A 17,880-nucleotide genomic window follows, 5' to 3' on the forward strand; every position below is an offset into this window, starting at 1 on the left:
GTTCCCATGGTAATCTCACTGCATCTCTCTGCCATTCACTCATTTTTGTCAGCCCTTAATATTGAAGGAGAATTTCCAGTGATCGATGCGTCTTTTTTTTCCCCTTTTATCTTGGGGGAGGAAATCTTACTCTGCTGTTAAATAGTTGATGAATTGTCTGCAGAGACCCAGTACTTAAAATACATGGGTCATCATCACAATGGACACTCATACAGTAATCTTGGCAAATAATAGGCTGATGGATAAACGTTTCCTAGCACATCATTTTAAGTAAGTGCTTCTGACTGAGCATCTTGTTATGCATCATTGTAATGAAATTCCCAGTCAGTGTTGTCATGGAAACATTGGCAAGTGCAGATACAGCATGTGTTCATCCATGACTTGTGATAAATGGTGCAAAGCAAGTCAAAGAAGACATATCTGGGTTAATATTATTCAATGATTTACTGACAAATTTTCTGTTAAAATTTCAATGATAAAATGAATATGAAAATAATTAGAGCATGAATAGATTCAAGAATGAAATTAAAAGCAGGTGTGGATTTATTTTCTTTGGAAATGCCCTTTCCCCGTTATTTTCACTGAGAAAGGCTGCATGTCATGTTTTCCTTTTTAAATTTTGCACGTCGTGATTTCTTTTTTTCAGAAATTAATCATTAAAATCCTGTTTTCACACATGCTTAATGGTAAAAATAGCAGTGGTTGAGCACAACATAGGACTAATATAAAGTAATGAGTCCAGAGTTGACAAATTGTATCTCTGCTGTATTAGACCTACACGGGTTTTTAATAAATTTTGATTCATATCTTCGACTGAAGACAATCTGGCTACGCCTGATATGTAAATAGTAAAATAACTCCAGCAACCATTGTGGGAAAGGTAATAATTTTTCATGAATACAACCTTTATGTTCAGGCTTTTTCACTGTCTATGAGTGTTTTTTAGGTGTCGGCCACTTGGCAAACATCTTGTTTCTACAGTGAAATAAAACTCTATTGGAAAGAGCTCTGTAAAATGTTACCATCAGTGATGGTCCCCAGAGGATGAACCTTACCAATATCTCACTCTGGTTTTTATTGAAATTTGTCAAGCTATTGGTGGAATTGCCATTACATTCCCGCAAAACAGAAATATGTATAGACTCTTCCCTTGACATCATCATGTTAAAATAAAATTGACCTAGAACTTTCTATTTTTTAATCTCCTACCTGCAAACCAGCCTCATGAAAAATGCTGCAAACTACAGAAGTGAATAAGGGGAGAAAATGCGACAAAACCTTGATGGAGTGACACAAACTTAAAGATTGTGTTAACGATTGCACTTAGTTGGAGATTATGTATCGGAATTTCAGGAGCAGGACCACGCCTCCAAACACTCGTTCTGGTTGTCATCTATATAGGTTCCCCCAGTTCTGCAAGCTGTTCATTCTCGTTTACGTGCCCCACCCTCCTTGTTCTCAATTCTTTAACTTCTTCACTTCTATTTAGTGCATGGAGATCTGCCAGGCCCGGGAGCCGTTGCTAGTCCCCTTCGAGGCCTTCCCCAAACCGCAGCTCAATTCATGTCAAAGCATTCATTTTTACCTACTAAAACGCTGTCAAACCTAAAATGAGGACATGGGCCCAGCTATTGAAATAAAGAAGTGGAGAATTTATTGTATCATAATACTTTCTCAAGTCCATAAATGTTAGCAATGTGGCTAATAGGCTAATGTAGGATGGTTACCATGTTGTAAAGCATTTCTTTTCATGATCAATCATTTACGCATTAGAGTCAAGCGTCAGCATGCATGAAGATTCCAGTATCAAAACTGTCTGATGCTAAACTGGCCTGTAGAAGGTACTGACGGACTATTGTCATCACACATCTGACCTCCATCATAATGATGTCAGTCCCATCTACCTGGGGACTCTGCCGGCCTGCCTGCCAAACCTCTCAGAGACTGACCCACTTTCAGAAAGGGAAAGTGCAGTCATCAGTCTTCAGAAAGGGGATAAGCTAAGTGGGTGCAGTCACATCCAGTGTTCTTTTATAAAAAAAAAACAAAAAAAACTGGCATGCACTCATGCTCAAACCAATGCTTGCCCACTCATTTAATCTAGCATCCCTACACTGATATGAGGATTACAGCATCTGATGATTCAGATGCCTTATGAACCGAGGAGTCATGGTTATGCAATGTCAACATAGCATTTCTCCTTACAGCTGGAGCGGAAATGGACCCATTGTAGCAAAGATGTAAGTGTTAGCTCATGTAGATTTAATCAGCTTTTTGCTTTAATTTTCACTGAATGTGATGGGTATTATGCAATCACTAAAGGCTTATGTGAGCAGACTCAGAGCTGCACTGACCCAGTTTTTACTGGTGTAAGGGCAGGTTTAACAGCTTCTGAGAGATCCCAGTAAAGTGGATCTAATGCACTCCACAGTCAGAACCACAACCCAGGGGACATCTGTAGACAGGTCGAGAAAGCTTTTACGTAAGATGAACCATCACGAGAGCATGTTGCTTGCTGGAACTTGGGTTCTGATGAGATACCCCACCCCCGTTTATTTATGGGAAGAAAAAAAAAAAAACTCCCATTGTTTTTGTCTCAAACAGGACCCTTACACAAGTCAAACTTGGAAAAAGATTTCCATGAATTTTAATAAACCCAAAAGCAAATGTAAAAAAAAACAAATAAACAAAACACTACAACATAGCCAGAATTATCATGCTTTAATAATAAAGATGCAAGGACATTGATGTTACTACCAGTATTGCACATTGCTCAGGCACATTACAAGTGTCAGTTGCTTTGAAGCATTAGCTTCTATGAACAATACACAGGCAGTACCAAGTAAAGCTCTACACCCAGAATGAGGGGAGGAAAAAGAAAAAAAAATAAAAATTCACAAAACGGTGAACTTACATTAAAGCTTTGGCTGAAGGTTTAAGGTTACTTTATGAAGAAAGGAAACATTCCAGAACCCACCACCCATCAAACAGAAAGCAGCAGTCAGTCTTTCACCTCCTGAAAATCTCTTAACACAAAGAACTTTTGCTTTAAACAGCTAGGGACACCACAGGACTATGATAACACACAACCATCTACCCAGATGATCTGCTTATACATGTAAATCATAAATAAATACATAAATAAACTTTGTTATAAATAATCCCTTCCATGTCACCTCTTGGTAACTACAGTGCAAAAAAATAACAGTGCTCAAACCAAAATGACTGCATTGATATCAAGTGTTCAACGATGTCACAAATACTCTTGGAAAGATGCTTAAGTGCTTTAGTTCAAGGTCAGGGGTTTTGCATGCGGATTGGAAGCCATTACGCATCAGGCCTATGAGTGATGTGACGAAGAGAGTGCAATCCCATGATGCAGCAGCCCCTAATCAGGGCAGCAATGTTGTACACCGGAGTGCTTCCGTCCAAGCCATGCCGTGAGTACAGCCAAGCCACTGTAGGCAATACTGGTGCCGCTACTGCCACCAGATCCACGAGGAAGCTGTTGCTCCAGTAACGCTTGCCGACCACATCCAGTCCTGATGACAGATGAGAATCCTCCTCGCCGACAGTAAAGTCCAGCTCCTCCATGAATCGTCTGTTCTCGGAAGGCTCTGAGCAACATGTGCCGGAATCGGCGGAGGTGTCGGGGCTCTCTGTAAATGTGCTGGGTTGGGAAGGTGTTGAGTCAGGCTGTTTGGTGGTGGTGCAAATGGAGCCAGGTAGGTTTGGGAACCCTAGAAGACTAACTGGGGCTGATAGAGCTGCATCTCCTGCTGCAACCCCATGGAACTTTAGAAGCTGAAAGAGCAGAGCCTGCAGGTCTGGAGGCATGGGCATGATGTCGGCCTGGACTTCTTTGTCCTCATGTGGAAGTGTGCCTGAGGTGGCAACCATATCTGGTAGAGTGGGCTGGGTTCCAGTGGATGAATCGGTTGACTGTCTCTCTCCTGACAGCGCAGACACTCTGGGCCCAGACTCTGCACTGGCCCTCAGCTTGCTGCTACAGTCCTGACTGAAGTCCATTGCAGTGGACATGAAGACCTTCTCCAAAATGTCCGCTCTGTTCGCCATCTCATCATTTGCCAGCAGCCCGCTGTCTGCCATTGCCTCTGCTCCTTGGTATCCCAGCTCCATTGCACCTTCCTCATCCACCACCATCTTCTTCCCGCTGCCATCAGAGCTGTCGTACATAAAGTCCAGGGTGTTTTCATCTTGGAGGTTGGCACCACTCTGGGCGAGCTCCATGCTTTGCAGCAGGGACTCCAACTTCCTGTTTTGGATGTTGATGTCAATGAAGTATTTCTGAATTCCTTTATCTTTTTCCATCAGACTGCTCTTCATGGTTTCCACCACCTGACGCAGCTGCTTGATCTCTTTGCGTGCTTCTTTGAGGGACAGCTGAGCCTCCACCCGGTGGCACTCTTCTTCAATCCAGTCCTCCCTCATTCTGCTAAGCTGGGCTTTAAGCTCCTCAATCTCTGTCGCTCTAATAAAGAGGGAGGAAAACATCCAAGTAACTTAAAGGAACAGTTTTTGAATACACACTTGTGAACTTTACCATGTAATTTGTAAAGTTTGGAAAAAAAAAAAAAAGAGCCACTTATATGCCAAGTCTGAAGCTATACATAGTTTAGCTAAAGACTGGATGTTCTGGGGGATGGCTGTGACAACCCACTGTGTGTGGGTTTAGGTGGCTAGACATTTACTGTTAGAAGAGAGAAATACACCATATGGACAGAAGTCCTAGGCCACTTACAAATGCCGGGAGTTTTTTTTTTTTTTTTTTTAAACAAAAAACAAAACAAAAACACTGCACTTATTGAGTTTGTAACTTTGTGTTTTCTGCCACTTTAATACAAATGTCTGTGAAGGTTCATGGCCTGAATTCAAAGGGGGGAGTGAATAACTATTCAGTTTGAAATGTATGAAAGTATGTACAGTTACACATTTATGTAAAAAAAAAAACGTAATCAAATAGGAGGTCATTAGTTTGCAATATTACTCTGACCTAAAATTACTGCTCATGTCTTGAATTTTGTGTCGAAGTGGCAGGTGGGCCACACATGGGCCTTAACACTTGACATATGACTGGGTAGCATTATCAATTTAAAGCCAACAACCTGTGTTGTTTATGGTTTTTGAATAAAATTTAAGAAACTTTTGTCTTGTATTTTGATTAGAGTGAAAATTTAAAATTGAGTGGGCACCATGGGATTCCTGGGTTTTTAAGTGGGCCACCTACGAATGGCTGGTGTAACCTAGCTACCACACTTTTAATAATGGATTGCATTTATATAGCGCTTTTCAAGGCACCCAAAGCGCTTTACAATTCCACTATTCATTCACTCTCACATTCACACACTGGTGGAGGCAAGCTACAGTTGTAGCCACAGCTGCCCTGGGGCAGACTGACAGAAGCGAGGCTGCCATATCGAAGCGAGGCGCCATCGGCCCCACTGGCCAACACCAGTAGGCCAGAGGAGACAAGTGTCTTGCCCAAGGACACAACGATCGAACCGGCAACCTTTCGGTTACAGATGAGCTTCCCAACCCCCTGAGCCACGGTCGCCCCATCTATTAATCCATCTAGCCCCAGCAATGCCATTCCTATTGATTTCTTACTATGCCTCCTTTTTGTCTTAGTACACATTCAAAGAAATTGTAGTAAAGTAAAATAAATAACTCAAATTTTCACCCAAAATAAAAATGGCATATTTTGCCATTTGCCCAGATGCTCCTGTTTGAGTCTTCATGCTAAACCACAGTCCCATATTTAATGAATGACAAGGACATTATTTAATCCATCACTGTTAAGCGCAGCATACGAATAAAGAAACACTTTAAAAATATGCTTTGCTATGCGCAGTCTCATGCAACACTCCTTTTCCAGGGGGTTTAGACTTCACAAGATGTTACTGAGGAGCAGAACTGCAGCATGCAAGCATTACATCAGCACAGCAGTACATTTTTGCTGTCATCCTGTCTTAAAACTGAACAGCTGGACATGAGGCTGCCAACCTGTCATGGACTCTGTTCTCAGACTCCAGCAGTTTGGTCTTCAGGTGTCTGATGGCCACTTCCTTCTGCTGCAGAGGGGTGAGGTACTGCTCAGGGTTCGGAGGCCTGATTCCGTGGTTGTCACCACATGAATGGTAGCAGCCCAGACCTGCCCTTCTGTTGGGCAGACAAAGAGAGGGAGAAAGGGAAATGAGGTTGCCGGTGGATGTTTACACCTCGGAAAGTGATTATCTGTCATTCATCAAGCAGACATTTTTAAACAGCTGCAGAAAACAAACCAATTTAAAACTTCAGCTAAATTCTCCCCACAGAATGTAATTAGTTGGATTCAGAGTGCTGTCAGGGCAGATGCTCCCTGAAGCCTGGAATTACTGTCTGACACAGGATTACTGACATGCAGGCAACAGACTTAAAATCCTAAAATGCTGAATACAAGCAGCGTTAGCTAGCAAAGAAATCACCTTAGTGGAAAAAGCCTTGGCAAATGTCCCCTACATGTCCTCAAATAGGTGTGTCATCATGCTCAGAGAAAACTAATAAAAGGATTCCTGTCACCCCCCCAAAAAAGCTAGCGGATTTGGATGATATGCAAAGCAGCATTTAAGACGCTCTCTTTCACCAGCACGATATCCTAGCAACCTGGGTTACTCTAGGCTTTGATGCAAATATGCTGCATCCCTGCCAGAAATAGATACAGCCCTGGAGAAAGCAGCATGTGAGGGGGAAGCAATGTCACATGACACTTAGCCAGGCAGAGGAATGCTGACAAACCGCACGTCTTTGAGTGACAGGACTGGAGGATTATGATGCACTTATGGAAGCTGTGAGCATGGAAAACAGGGCAGATTCTGTGTCTGCACAGAAACTAAAAGGGTTGAGTGTCTATCGTTTGGACTGCTCCTGAGAGTGGATTTTTAAAGTGAAGGCTTATGCAGGGCTGAGATGCAAACTAGCGGAGCCTTTCAAATAATCTGCTGCCTTAAGCACCATGTTAGAAATTCAGTTTTAGCAATATTTAAGACTCAGGCAACTGTATTCTGTTGTATGAAAAATTTTATGACCCTGTTCTCTTTGCCAAAGCAAACTGCTTTCGCTCTAGTTGCAGATGAGACCCAGTCAGAAAGGTCACTGTCTGGGTACCATATTCAGACATTTGCTATATTAAATCCCCATTAATCCCAGCTACAGCCACATCATGACCAATATAATCCTAGCCAGCTGCAAGAGAGGAAATGATAACTGTCTGAGCCTAATCCAGCCACCCACTCACTAGTGGTCACTGCACATGGCCCGAGCCACAGCCTAAACCTCTACAGTCTCCAAAATGTACCTGCTTCTCTTACAAAAAAGGTTACACTTCAAACACATTTAACAGGAAATAAAGAGAAAACGGCAAATAAGCATGAAATCTATATTTATTACCTAGAAGTGGGGCTGGAGGTGCAGCTGCTGCTGTTGGTTGAGGAGGCAGCTCTTGGAGGAGTTCGGTAGGGAGCGTAGAGTTCTGCATCTCTGTTGGCTGCTGGGTTCCCGGCTGGTTTGAACACCGGAAGTGGCCTGATGTGAGTGCTGCGACTTAAGATGAAAGAAAAAAATAAAAATTAATGAGAACAAATAAATATGGGTGTTCATTAATTTTTTTTTTTAAGTGTGTATATGCACACTGCAGTCTTGCTGGATAATGCATGTCTTGAAAACTTAAGTTCAAATCTGTTAGTGATTTATGATGCACATATTAAACCTCATACCTGCGTGAAGGAGCTTTCTTTCCAACTGAATTGGAACTGAGAACCTCCCTGGTCTTTAGGCTGCCTGTGCTGCTGGAAGAGCTGAAGTCTGCCTCACTACCTGAAGGAAGGAAAAAAAGCACAATGTCCCAACAGGATAAAACAAACTGTTGAACAGTCATCTTTAGTGATGCAGAAACACTGACTGATTCCTGCAAGTGTAAAAATGTGGGTTCTACAAAATTATGTCTCCTTTTTTTGGCCGCTCCCTGTAGAGGTCAGCACAGCAGATCATCCGCTTCCATCTCAGCTTATCCCTTGCATCTTCCTGTCACACCAACCCTCTCCATGTCCACCGGGCTGCTGCATCTTCGACACCCTCTGTCCAATATATCCACTATCCCCCCTCTACGTATGCCCAAACTATCTCAGCCTTGTCTCTCTTTCTTTGTCTCCAAACTGCATGACCCAAGCTGCCCCTCTGACATACTCCTTTCTAATCTTATCCATTCTGGTCACCCCCACTGAGAAAATCTTAACATGTCCAGCTCTGCAATCCATACATAATAGTAAGTCTCATTACAATCTGGTAAACCTTCCCTTTCACTGTTGCTGCATGATTCTGTCACATATTATCCCAAACACTCATCTCCACCCACACTCTTCTTCACCTCTCCTGTGCACCATCCATTGCTTTGGCTCGTTGACCCCAGGTATTTAACTTCATCCACCTTTACTCCCTCTGCTCCTTGCATCTTGGCCGTTTCACCCACCTCCCTCTCATTCACACGCATGTAGTCCGTCTTTCTTCTACTGACTTTTATTCCTTTTTTCTCCAGACTCTCTTCAAACCTGCTCCCTACTCTCACTACGTGGCACAGTGTTGTCTCCACGGAGACTCCTGCCTGACCTCATCTGTCAACCCATCCCTCACCAGTGCAAACAAGAAGGGGCTCAGAGCCAAATCCTGACTCAATCCCATCCTTGCCTTGAACTCATCTGTCACTCCTACGACACAACTCACCACTGTCTCTCTGTCTTCTTACATATTTTTCTGCCACTCCTGACTTCCTCATGCAGTCACACAGTTCCTCTCTTGGTACACCATTATATACTTCCTCTGGATCCACAAAGACGCAGTGCAACTTTTGATCACCGCTATACTTCTCCAGCAACACTCTGGGTTCTACATAATTTAATGAGGGTCAATATAAAAATTAAAAAAAGAATCCTACTTAAAATTCCTGCTAAAAGAAGCCAAAAGTTACCAGCTAGACATATAGCTCCTGCCTTTAAACCACAGCCCAAGTTAATTTGAGTTTAATGCATGAGAGCAATTCATTTTCCCAACGTGCCACATTAGAAACCGAAACCGCTTTAGATTGAGTTTTGTTGTGCATTAGAAAACCATTTTCTTTTTTAAAAAAATCACAAACAATCCTTCATTCAGCAACCACTGCAGGATTATGGTGTTTATATCTCTAAACAGGATTTCCAATAAGATTTATGAGCAATCTATACTAATGCTTAGCCAAAAATGAACCATATCATCATAAATATCACTGGAACGTCACAATTAGCCAATGCTATCCAGCCTTATGCAATCTCTCTCTGCTGTTGTCCTGTTGCAGCAGGACAAAGGCTTGAGGCCTGGGCACAGAGATGTAAGCAGAACAAAAGCAGGTCATCATTTTAGAGTTTCAGTGATTCAAAACTGAAATCAGAGTCATACCTGAGTAGTGTCTTTTTCCATTAAACAAAACCATATTACTGTTTCCAGTGACAACAGCAATTAAAACTGCTCAAATCTCAGTGATCCTCCACCACTTTGTGAGTCAACTAAGAGTCTGTGCACCTTCAGTGAGCTGACCTCCTGCTAATCAGCCTAATTGGTTAAGCTCCCAAACATTTCTCCCCACCAATCAGTGCCCCTTGTTCAGTCTGATTATTAATCAAGCATTTCCCCCCTTTGCCTCAGATTATAAGAGAAAAAAATTAATTTTCTGATTAAAAAAAATGCACAGATACACAAATGGCTCTTCTCCCATTCACAATTTTCTTTTTAGTAAGCAGCTGCATCCCAGAGTGGGAAATTGTTATGTGATAACCATGCTGCACTACAGAAGTCTGTGAGTAGAAACAAAACAAAACTCATGAGTGGTAACAGAATCAAACCTTAGGATCAGATGATAATACAGCAGGGCTAAGCTGAAGATTTTGAGATTTCTTGCTTTATCTGAAATTTTGTTTTTGTATTATTCTCAGTACTCTTTTTTTGTACCTCTGGCTTTCATGGCCGACCTCAGCTCCCTCTTGTGCCTCGGCGCGCTCCGTGCTTCACCGCTCCACTCGGCCATCACCCTCACCCTCTTCACTTTGGTCTTGCGCTCTGGGAGTATCGGCGATCCGTGGGCACTCTGCTCTGAGCCTGACGGGGTTTTGGAGGGGGACACAGACTGACTAGTGGGGCAGCCGGTGTCATCTATTGTAGACAGGCACACAGACAGTAATAGCCAAGAATGGGCAGCGCAGGGCAGGCAGTCAATCGCAACCTAAGTTTGCTCTCTGGCAGATAGCACAACAGCTTTTACAATGGCTCATCACCACCAGAAAGTAGCTGTCAAGTAGTTTCTGTGGTCACACACATTCACTCTTTGCATTTTTTGCTCTGTTTCTTAATAGAGGCTAGTTTGGGAGAAAACCAAATAAAGATGCTATTTCTTTTTGAGCGTGCATAACCTTTGCTTAAATTTTTAAAAATGTTTGCATTGTAGTATTGTCATAAGATTTTTCAGCTGACCACCAGTCACGTTCATTTCATATTAGGCATGTCCTGCCCTTGCCCTGGAGCTGAGCTTCTTACCAGAACAAAAACTGTTGGTGCTGATGGTCCTCTTGGAGTGCTCGGAGCTGATGTCACACTCCCTGCCCTCCTCCTCTGAGAAAGGGGAATCAGACAGAGGCGATCCCTTGTCTTTTGGTCGGAAAGGATGGAGGACCAGACGTGGGATGCGGCTGCGGGGGCTCCCTTTCTGTGGTGATTTGTTTTCCTGTTTATCAGAGCAGGAGGCACTGATGTAGTGCATGTATGATAACTATGATTTTCTTTTTTTTTTTCTCTTGAATTACCAAACGATTTAGTTCAGGTCATATTTATCATTAATTATCTTATGATAATAACTGCAAGGTTGCAGATATTTTTGTTTTATCTTTGTTTTTATGGGTAAAAAAGAGTATTTTGCATTCAGTTAAGACTCACCTCATATTCTTGGAATGGTCCCATCGTGCCTCACGCTTTCTCCTCTGATCAGTGTGAAAGAAGAAAAAAAGATAAACAGGTAAGTCACATTCCTGTGGACCATATATAGATAAGAATTTTGATGTGGAAGTCAAACTCATAATAAACAAAAGCCCTCTATCTGAACCCTGTTACACCACTGAATCCCCCCCCCCCCCCCCCCCCCCCCCCCCCACACACACACACACACAGACAAATGCCGTCTGGTACAGCTGGCACTAGAAGCCTGAAGGCGGACTTGGCACAACACAGGAAATAAATAAAAAAAAATGCTAAAAATAAACAGTGGGCTACCTTTTCATATCAGGATCAGTCGGCCTATAAACAATCAAATGAAGCCAAGGAATTACAGAGAAAATCCAAATGAAAGGAGATTATGTAAAAATAATTATGAGTCTACATCTATGTAAGACTCTTAATAGTTGCAGAGCTTCATTGTACAAGCATGCTGATGTTAACGTACAGAGGTTTGGCATTTCTCTTTACTGTCTTAGCATGCTGAAGTTTGCCAATGAGCAATAAAGACATGAAGAGCATGGGCTGAAATGTCTTTACCTTTGCAGGAAAACTATTACATAATGATGCTAATCAAAAGTTCAGAAAATCTAAGTTTTAACCCTAACCCTGGACAAAAAAAACAAACAAAAAACATATGGCAGAAATGAATTTTAAATCAATTAAAGGAACACTGTGTGAGATTTAATGGCATCACATTGTAAAATGGAACAAAATTAATCCTTTCATTTCCAAGCATGATGGAGAGCTCATAAGCGTGTTGATTCAGTCTAAATGTGAAATGTCCTTTCTAGAAACCATATTCGGTTTGCTTGTTCTGCTCAGCAGCATGGCAGAATTATTATAAGATGTGCTGCCTATAAAGGGCTCGTTCTAAACGTACTTACATCTGTAGTTGGACGTGATAATACCTCTAAATTCTACACACTGGACCTTTAACTCAGTTTGCTTGTGGTTTTGGAACAGTTCGGTCTTTGTGCAGATGCAGATACAAAGAGCAATCTCTTCATGTTCAGCTTATTCATCAAAGTTATCCCAGATTAAAATGATAGATATAAAGCACAGTAATACAGTAGATGAGGCCATGCTAACTCTGCTTATCAGCTGTCTGTGCAAAAAGTGAAGGGCTGCCTGCCAAATGCCACAAAGTGCTTCAATCAATGAAATCTAATGGATGCTGGAGCGATGCTGTAGCTTCTTTTTCTATAAAAGGGTTTGAAATAGAAGCCAAAGCAGAGGGAACTCTGGTCTAACGCTGAACTTTTTTTTGTACATGCACATTTAAACAAGAGAGAAGCATTTTTTATTGATGCTCCATAGCTAAATAATGCAGATCTTCTCTCACGCTTGAATAAACTTTACAAAATTACTTTAGTTCCTCTTGCCTGTTGATTGCCTCTCAGCACCCTCGAGTAAGGGGGTCAGTTGCATAAGTACATACAGATTCTTTTTTGGGGGTGGCATTGGGAATTATGTCATTGACCCCAGGGCCTGTGTGCTGCTGTCGCATCCTTTGGCTCTGATCTCACCTTCCCCCCTCCTACATTAAAAAGAAAAGTACTTCGATCACCTGCCTTTGCAAAACTAAGGACCCAATACGACCTATTATCCATTAATGAGTAGCCCAGAAGTGTGCAAAATCCTCCTTTCCAACCCACAAAGGACCAAACTGAACTGCAAAATTAGAACACAGAGTCTCAGGACTCAAACTCCACTTTCATCTTCTTCAAAAATAGACTGACGTGTTCTGAATTGTACTGCACCACTTTATCTTACACTTTTATTCTTTTGGTTTTCAGGCATCCACAATTTCATCCTTCGCTGTAGTAATACACAAAAGCCCGGTGCAATAGCATGGCAGAATCAGATTATAGGCACCAAGCAGGGCCGGGCGACTGCTGCCGTGCCCTAGCAACAGTCATAGCAACTGAAGGGGATAAGCTGTGCGAAAGAGTCGAGCTAGAAGGAACCAGTTATGTATGAATGTGCACAGAGTGAAGGCTTCTGCTGCTCATCCTACTCAGCCCTTCGCTGATGAAATATCTGGAAGTGTTGAAGGGGAGGTACCATTCAGCTGCTCGATGCTTTCCTCAGACTGAATGAACATTGTGTACTCTAGCCAGCGTGTTTACGGAGCATCGTGCCACTGATTTGATGAGATCAATGAATATTTATATTTTTATATTTTTAATGGATTTTCTTTTAACTGTGGCTCTCATTAATGGGTTTTAAAGGTAAAACAAACAACTAAAAGACAAACCTGGATGTGGATAAACTGAAACAAGAGCTGAGCAGAGAAGATGAGATGTGTGATTTTTCAATCAAAAAGGGTGTGGTCAAGAGGAAATGTGGATGGTGGTGTCAGCCTGTCTGACAGTTTTGGTGCTGACTGAAATGTGGTGTCTAAACAACTATTAGGAAGCACCGCTACCAGGATGACAAATTTTGGAGGTGATGCCACCGAATGGACTGACGTTATGCAAAGCAAAGGCATCCATGGTTCCCTGACTCGACATGACTTTATTGATCTTTTGACTTCCTTTCTAGTATCTCTCAGAGGCTGAGGTTTTCAGTTTTGAATGTAGTGTCTTAATAACAATTGGCTGGAAAAAGAGTGGTCTCAGTGGATTCTGACAGTCTGCTGATGATGCTGGGTGTTTTAGCTTTACAATTGGCTATAATGACTTTCATTGTAAATATATAGCTCCTGTCAAACGTCTCAGTCAGAATAAGCCTATGCACTGAAACTACCTGGTTAAATGAACTAAAGAGATTTGCTGGTTCCTTTTTTCTACTTAGCTTTGCTTGAGGTTGTTTTTATTTGAACTGTACGCACCTTGGTTTTGTAGTATTGTGTTACATTGTGTTGACACTGATTCCTGCCCATCCATCTGTGGTATACCCATATTTGATGATTTGACTGCGGCCAAGTCTTTCCACTCGCACCCATACATTCGATCCTTTACTTGTCTCTAGACAAAGTTGATTGGCTACCTGCTGAGTAAGAGGCTAAGAACTGCCTAATGTGCAAAGACTCCCTTTAAGCAACAAACAGCCAAATTGCCTGCATATATGAACAATAATCAATCCAAAAATAAATAAATAATAATTTAAAAAACTGTATTCCAAACAAACTTCATGGGAGGTTGCTGATTTAGTAAGAAGATGAACTGGGAAAGGATGTTTTATAAGAACTGTCAGTGGGATACAAGTAAACAAGTCTTTAAGCCTCCACTGGAGCTACTCCCCTCATCCAGATGGTGTTGTTTTAAAACAGCATGGAGTGGGCGTCAATAATAATTCCCTTAATCCATCCCAGAGTATGTGTTTTTTCATAATGGTGGTGACACACATGAACTAATGCGAAGCTTCTCATTCCACTTTGACATTAACGTCATAATGCAGTCGGTACATTTGCTGTGTTTATTACTGAGGCATTAAAATTGCTTGATTTCTGTGAAAACCAGCTGGTGTTGACTCTTGTTCCCCCTCCCTTTGCTGAAATAAAAAAAAGGAAAGATTCAATTGAATGATTTCAATCTCTCTGCTGAGTCACATGTCATACCTGCCACTTTTATTTTAAGCCCACCAACCCTTAAACAGACTGCATCATAAATGCATGATGTCAGTGCTTGGAAGTGACTTTCACTTTCAGCATGAAGCATTCTGAAACTAAAAGTGACTTTTGGTAAAATAGCTTCCAGCCAGTACAGAAGATGTGTTTATGCAAAAGAAAACCACAGTCAACAGAATTATTCTCCATATAGTGGCGATCATTTTCGTTTGCATGTCTTTCCAGTGCTGTCAACACACCCAAAATAAAAGAGAATTTGAGCAGCCATTTAAACCATCATTAATAAACCCTCGGACAGCGCACCATGTGTTTACATGCCTCCCTTTGTTTACCACAGCTCCCTTCAAAATCCATTTTTCCTTTTCTTTTTTTAAACCGAGTACTATAAAGCCTATTTAGATAATATCGTACCAACAAATAAAGCGGTTCTTTTCATATAACCATTTAATAGTTGCTCGATTTACATTTTTATCCTATCGCATCCAGCCGTGGGATTTTTGTTTTGTTTCATGTGGCGCCCCCGCAGTTTCTGGGAATGTTTACCTTAGGCGCTGGCATGTCTCCATGATAACGATGTGCGGAGTCAGCTACAGGACGTCTCTGGCTGTAAACAACTTCAAGCATGGGGTGGACAGATTTCATCCAACATGTCATATTTATGCGCATAGGCAAAAATATCATGATTGGAGAAAAAAAATCTAAAGAAGACTCGCTCCTGAACTTGTAAACAGCTCCACCCCTCCCCACCTGCTGCCATTCCTAAAATAGTTTTAAGGGAAGATTTTTAGAGGCTAACACGTATTTGATGCGACATGGTTTTCAATAAGAGGATCAAAACACAACAACACCTGCCTGGATGGTGGACGGTGACGTTAAACGGTGATGTCTCTCAGAAGGATGCGCGTCAGTTTGGGTGAAGCACAAAGGGTCGTTCCTCTGCTGGTGGTGCCAGCCTGCGCGCTGCTGTGTGGATGTTGTGCGGATGAGAGCTGAGTGCAGACTGACGACGCACGCGATTGGGCAAGAAGTGAGACCACTGACTGTGCGCGCGCAATAAAGTGCCCGCCATCCCAAGTGTGTTACATAACGAGCGGGGCGTTACTTAACCACCGAAGCCCCCCCACCGTGTAGCGATATGGACTTTGTACAGCAGTACACTGCGTGCTGTCCACGTTTTAATTTTACATACACTTTAGTCTATACATTATTCTTAGAAATGCACATGATGCAATAGTATGCTATATTATAATACCACGTCCCCCCGACACTGCAAAACTAGATTTAACAGGATTTAACATTGATCGAAACCATATCATCTAAGATTTTACATTCCCTGCACGGATTTGCGGCATTCCTTAAAACCATCCCAACGGATACAAGTTAGAACCGTTTAAATACCAGATATAAAAATGTCATCTGCTGTACACATACAGAAGGTTGTTTTTTTTTCTTTCTCGAATATGTACATGAAGGTAAACACTGTCTGCTGACTTGCTGTCGGGGCCTGTTGGCTCTCCATGGTGCTGAAACTGAGGCCGATTGAAATACGACGCTGGCGCTTTAAATGCCATTCATGCCGTAACGTTTACAGATTCTGCAAACACACACATACATAAAACAGTGTTTTTGTCACGCCGCTGACTGGCAAATGTGCTGAAATCAGAGTGACAGACATAAAAATAAAACTTTGAGCGCGGTGAAATAACTCGACTGTTAATGTTTTTGTCTTACCTCATTTATTTGGATTTTCATCAGCTAATTCCAGTCGTTTTAAAGTGGATTCTAAATGGAAACACAGCACAGTGACTAAGATGCCAGCGTGCCACCTCTAAGCAGGAGTTTATCTTGTATCACGGAGGACCTCTGCTGGAACAAGAAGACACTGAAGCTCGGTGGGCAGTGATGCTTTATTTAAAGATGGTAAACAGAACAGCTGAGCGTATGCGCGTTTAAAATCAACTACCATTTTTGCCCTCACAGGCCTACTCCACAAAGAGCAGCTCGACATGAAACAGGAGGGAAAGTAATAGCAGCACTTTAATGTAGCTGAAGCAGTTTCAGTGTCCTAACGTTTTGTTCACCGTCCTGCTATAAATGTGATTTAAAATGATTTAAAGGGTCAAATGTTACCTTCCCCAAGCTGTTATCACTTCTGGAGACCTTTAGCTCAATATCAGGTTATAAACTTAATATATCGAAGACTCAGATTTTAACTTTTAATTATAAGTCAAATCAGGAAATTAAGTCCAAAGCTAACTTGAATTGGGATTTGGAGCAAATTAAGTATCTTGGAGTAAGTATCCCTAAAGATCTCTCAAAAATATATCATGCAAATTTGAAACCTTTGTGCTATAAAATAAATGAGGCTATTAAAAGATGGAACTTAACAATTTCAGGAGTGGGACAAAATAATTTCCAGGTTCATATGACAGGGGAAAAGATCATGAATCAAGTACCAAACTAGCTGGCTATAAAGATAAAGGGGGGTTGGGGTTCCCATGTTTGAAAGATTACTATGTTTCAGCTCAACTGAGGACCCTAGTGTGTTGGTGCAATGTAGACTACCAAGCAAGATGGAAAGAAATAGAAATAGTTGCCTCAAGAGATTTTCCAATTCAGGCAAACTTAGGGGATGTGACACTTATTAAAAAACAAATTAATCAAGGAAACCAATGGATTAACTTGCCTTTAAAGCTTTGGTTACAATTTCTTAACAAGAATGATTGGAATGAAGAGACCAGGATCTTAAGATGGTGCTCTTATGATCTTGATTTTTTTACCCAATAAAATAGATGCGAGATATAAAAACTGGGTAGGACAAGGCTTAACGGCATACTGTATGTTTTATGATAAGGGAACTCTTAGGGACTTCCAATCAGTAAAAGATCAATACCAGTTAAGCAATACGGATTTTTATACTCAGTAAATGTGGATAAAGTGACCAAGCTGTTATATGGCATTTTGAGTCTGGCTGCCCGAAAGACTATCACTCAGAAATGGCTAAGTGTGAAAATTCCATCACTAAATGACTGGCACGAGACGGTCTATGGGTTGTTTAAAATGTAAAAAAATTATCTTCTCTCACAGATTTCAGTATGACACGTTTGTTGAGATTTGGGACAAATGGAAACATTACATTTTGTCAAGGCGACCCGAATTTGTTTGAACCTCTGTAATCCTGTATGTCATATTTTTGAACTGCTATATAGCTAGATAGATAGATATATATGTATGTATGTGTG

The 17,880-nt window shown here is 41.6% G+C and overlaps 1 protein-coding gene across 5 annotated transcripts; it reads right to left on the minus strand.

Moving 5' to 3' along the window:
- Positions 1–2,706: 2,706 nt before the first annotated feature.
- On the minus strand, positions 2,707–16,468 carry sybu (syntabulin (syntaxin-interacting)). 5 transcript variants are annotated; one of them, XM_086310581.1, is made up of 8 exons: positions 16,370–16,468; positions 11,011–11,054; positions 10,615–10,801; positions 10,033–10,233; positions 7,773–7,872; positions 7,447–7,599; positions 6,025–6,180; positions 2,707–4,492 (listed from the first exon to the last, which is right to left on the minus strand). In XM_086310581.1, exons 2-8 carry the CDS (start codon positions 11,032–11,034, stop codon positions 3,328–3,330), a joined length of 1,986 nt encoding a protein of 661 aa, XP_086166707.1. In that variant the 5' UTR covers positions 11,035–11,054; positions 16,370–16,468; the 3' UTR covers positions 2,707–3,327. The 5 variants fall into 5 exon arrangements, with proteins under 5 accessions (XP_086166707.1, XP_086166708.1, XP_086166706.1 ...); XM_086310582.1 differs by lacking the exon at positions 16,370–16,468 and adding an exon at positions 15,491–15,667 and having other exon boundaries at positions 10,033–10,179; XM_086310580.1 differs by lacking the exon at positions 16,370–16,468 and adding an exon at positions 15,487–15,667.
- Between the last annotated feature and the right edge of the window lie 1,412 nt (positions 16,469–17,880).

This window comes from Aulonocara sp. 'chitande type north' Nkhata Bay, linkage group LG11, assembly GCF_057382095.1.
Source record: "Aulonocara sp. 'chitande type north' Nkhata Bay isolate Kocher_YH1m ecotype deep benthic linkage group LG11, A_spYH_male_GT1.1, whole genome shotgun sequence".
NCBI classification, from domain to species: Eukaryota; Metazoa; Chordata; class Actinopteri; order Cichliformes; family Cichlidae; genus Aulonocara; species Aulonocara sp. 'chitande type north' Nkhata Bay.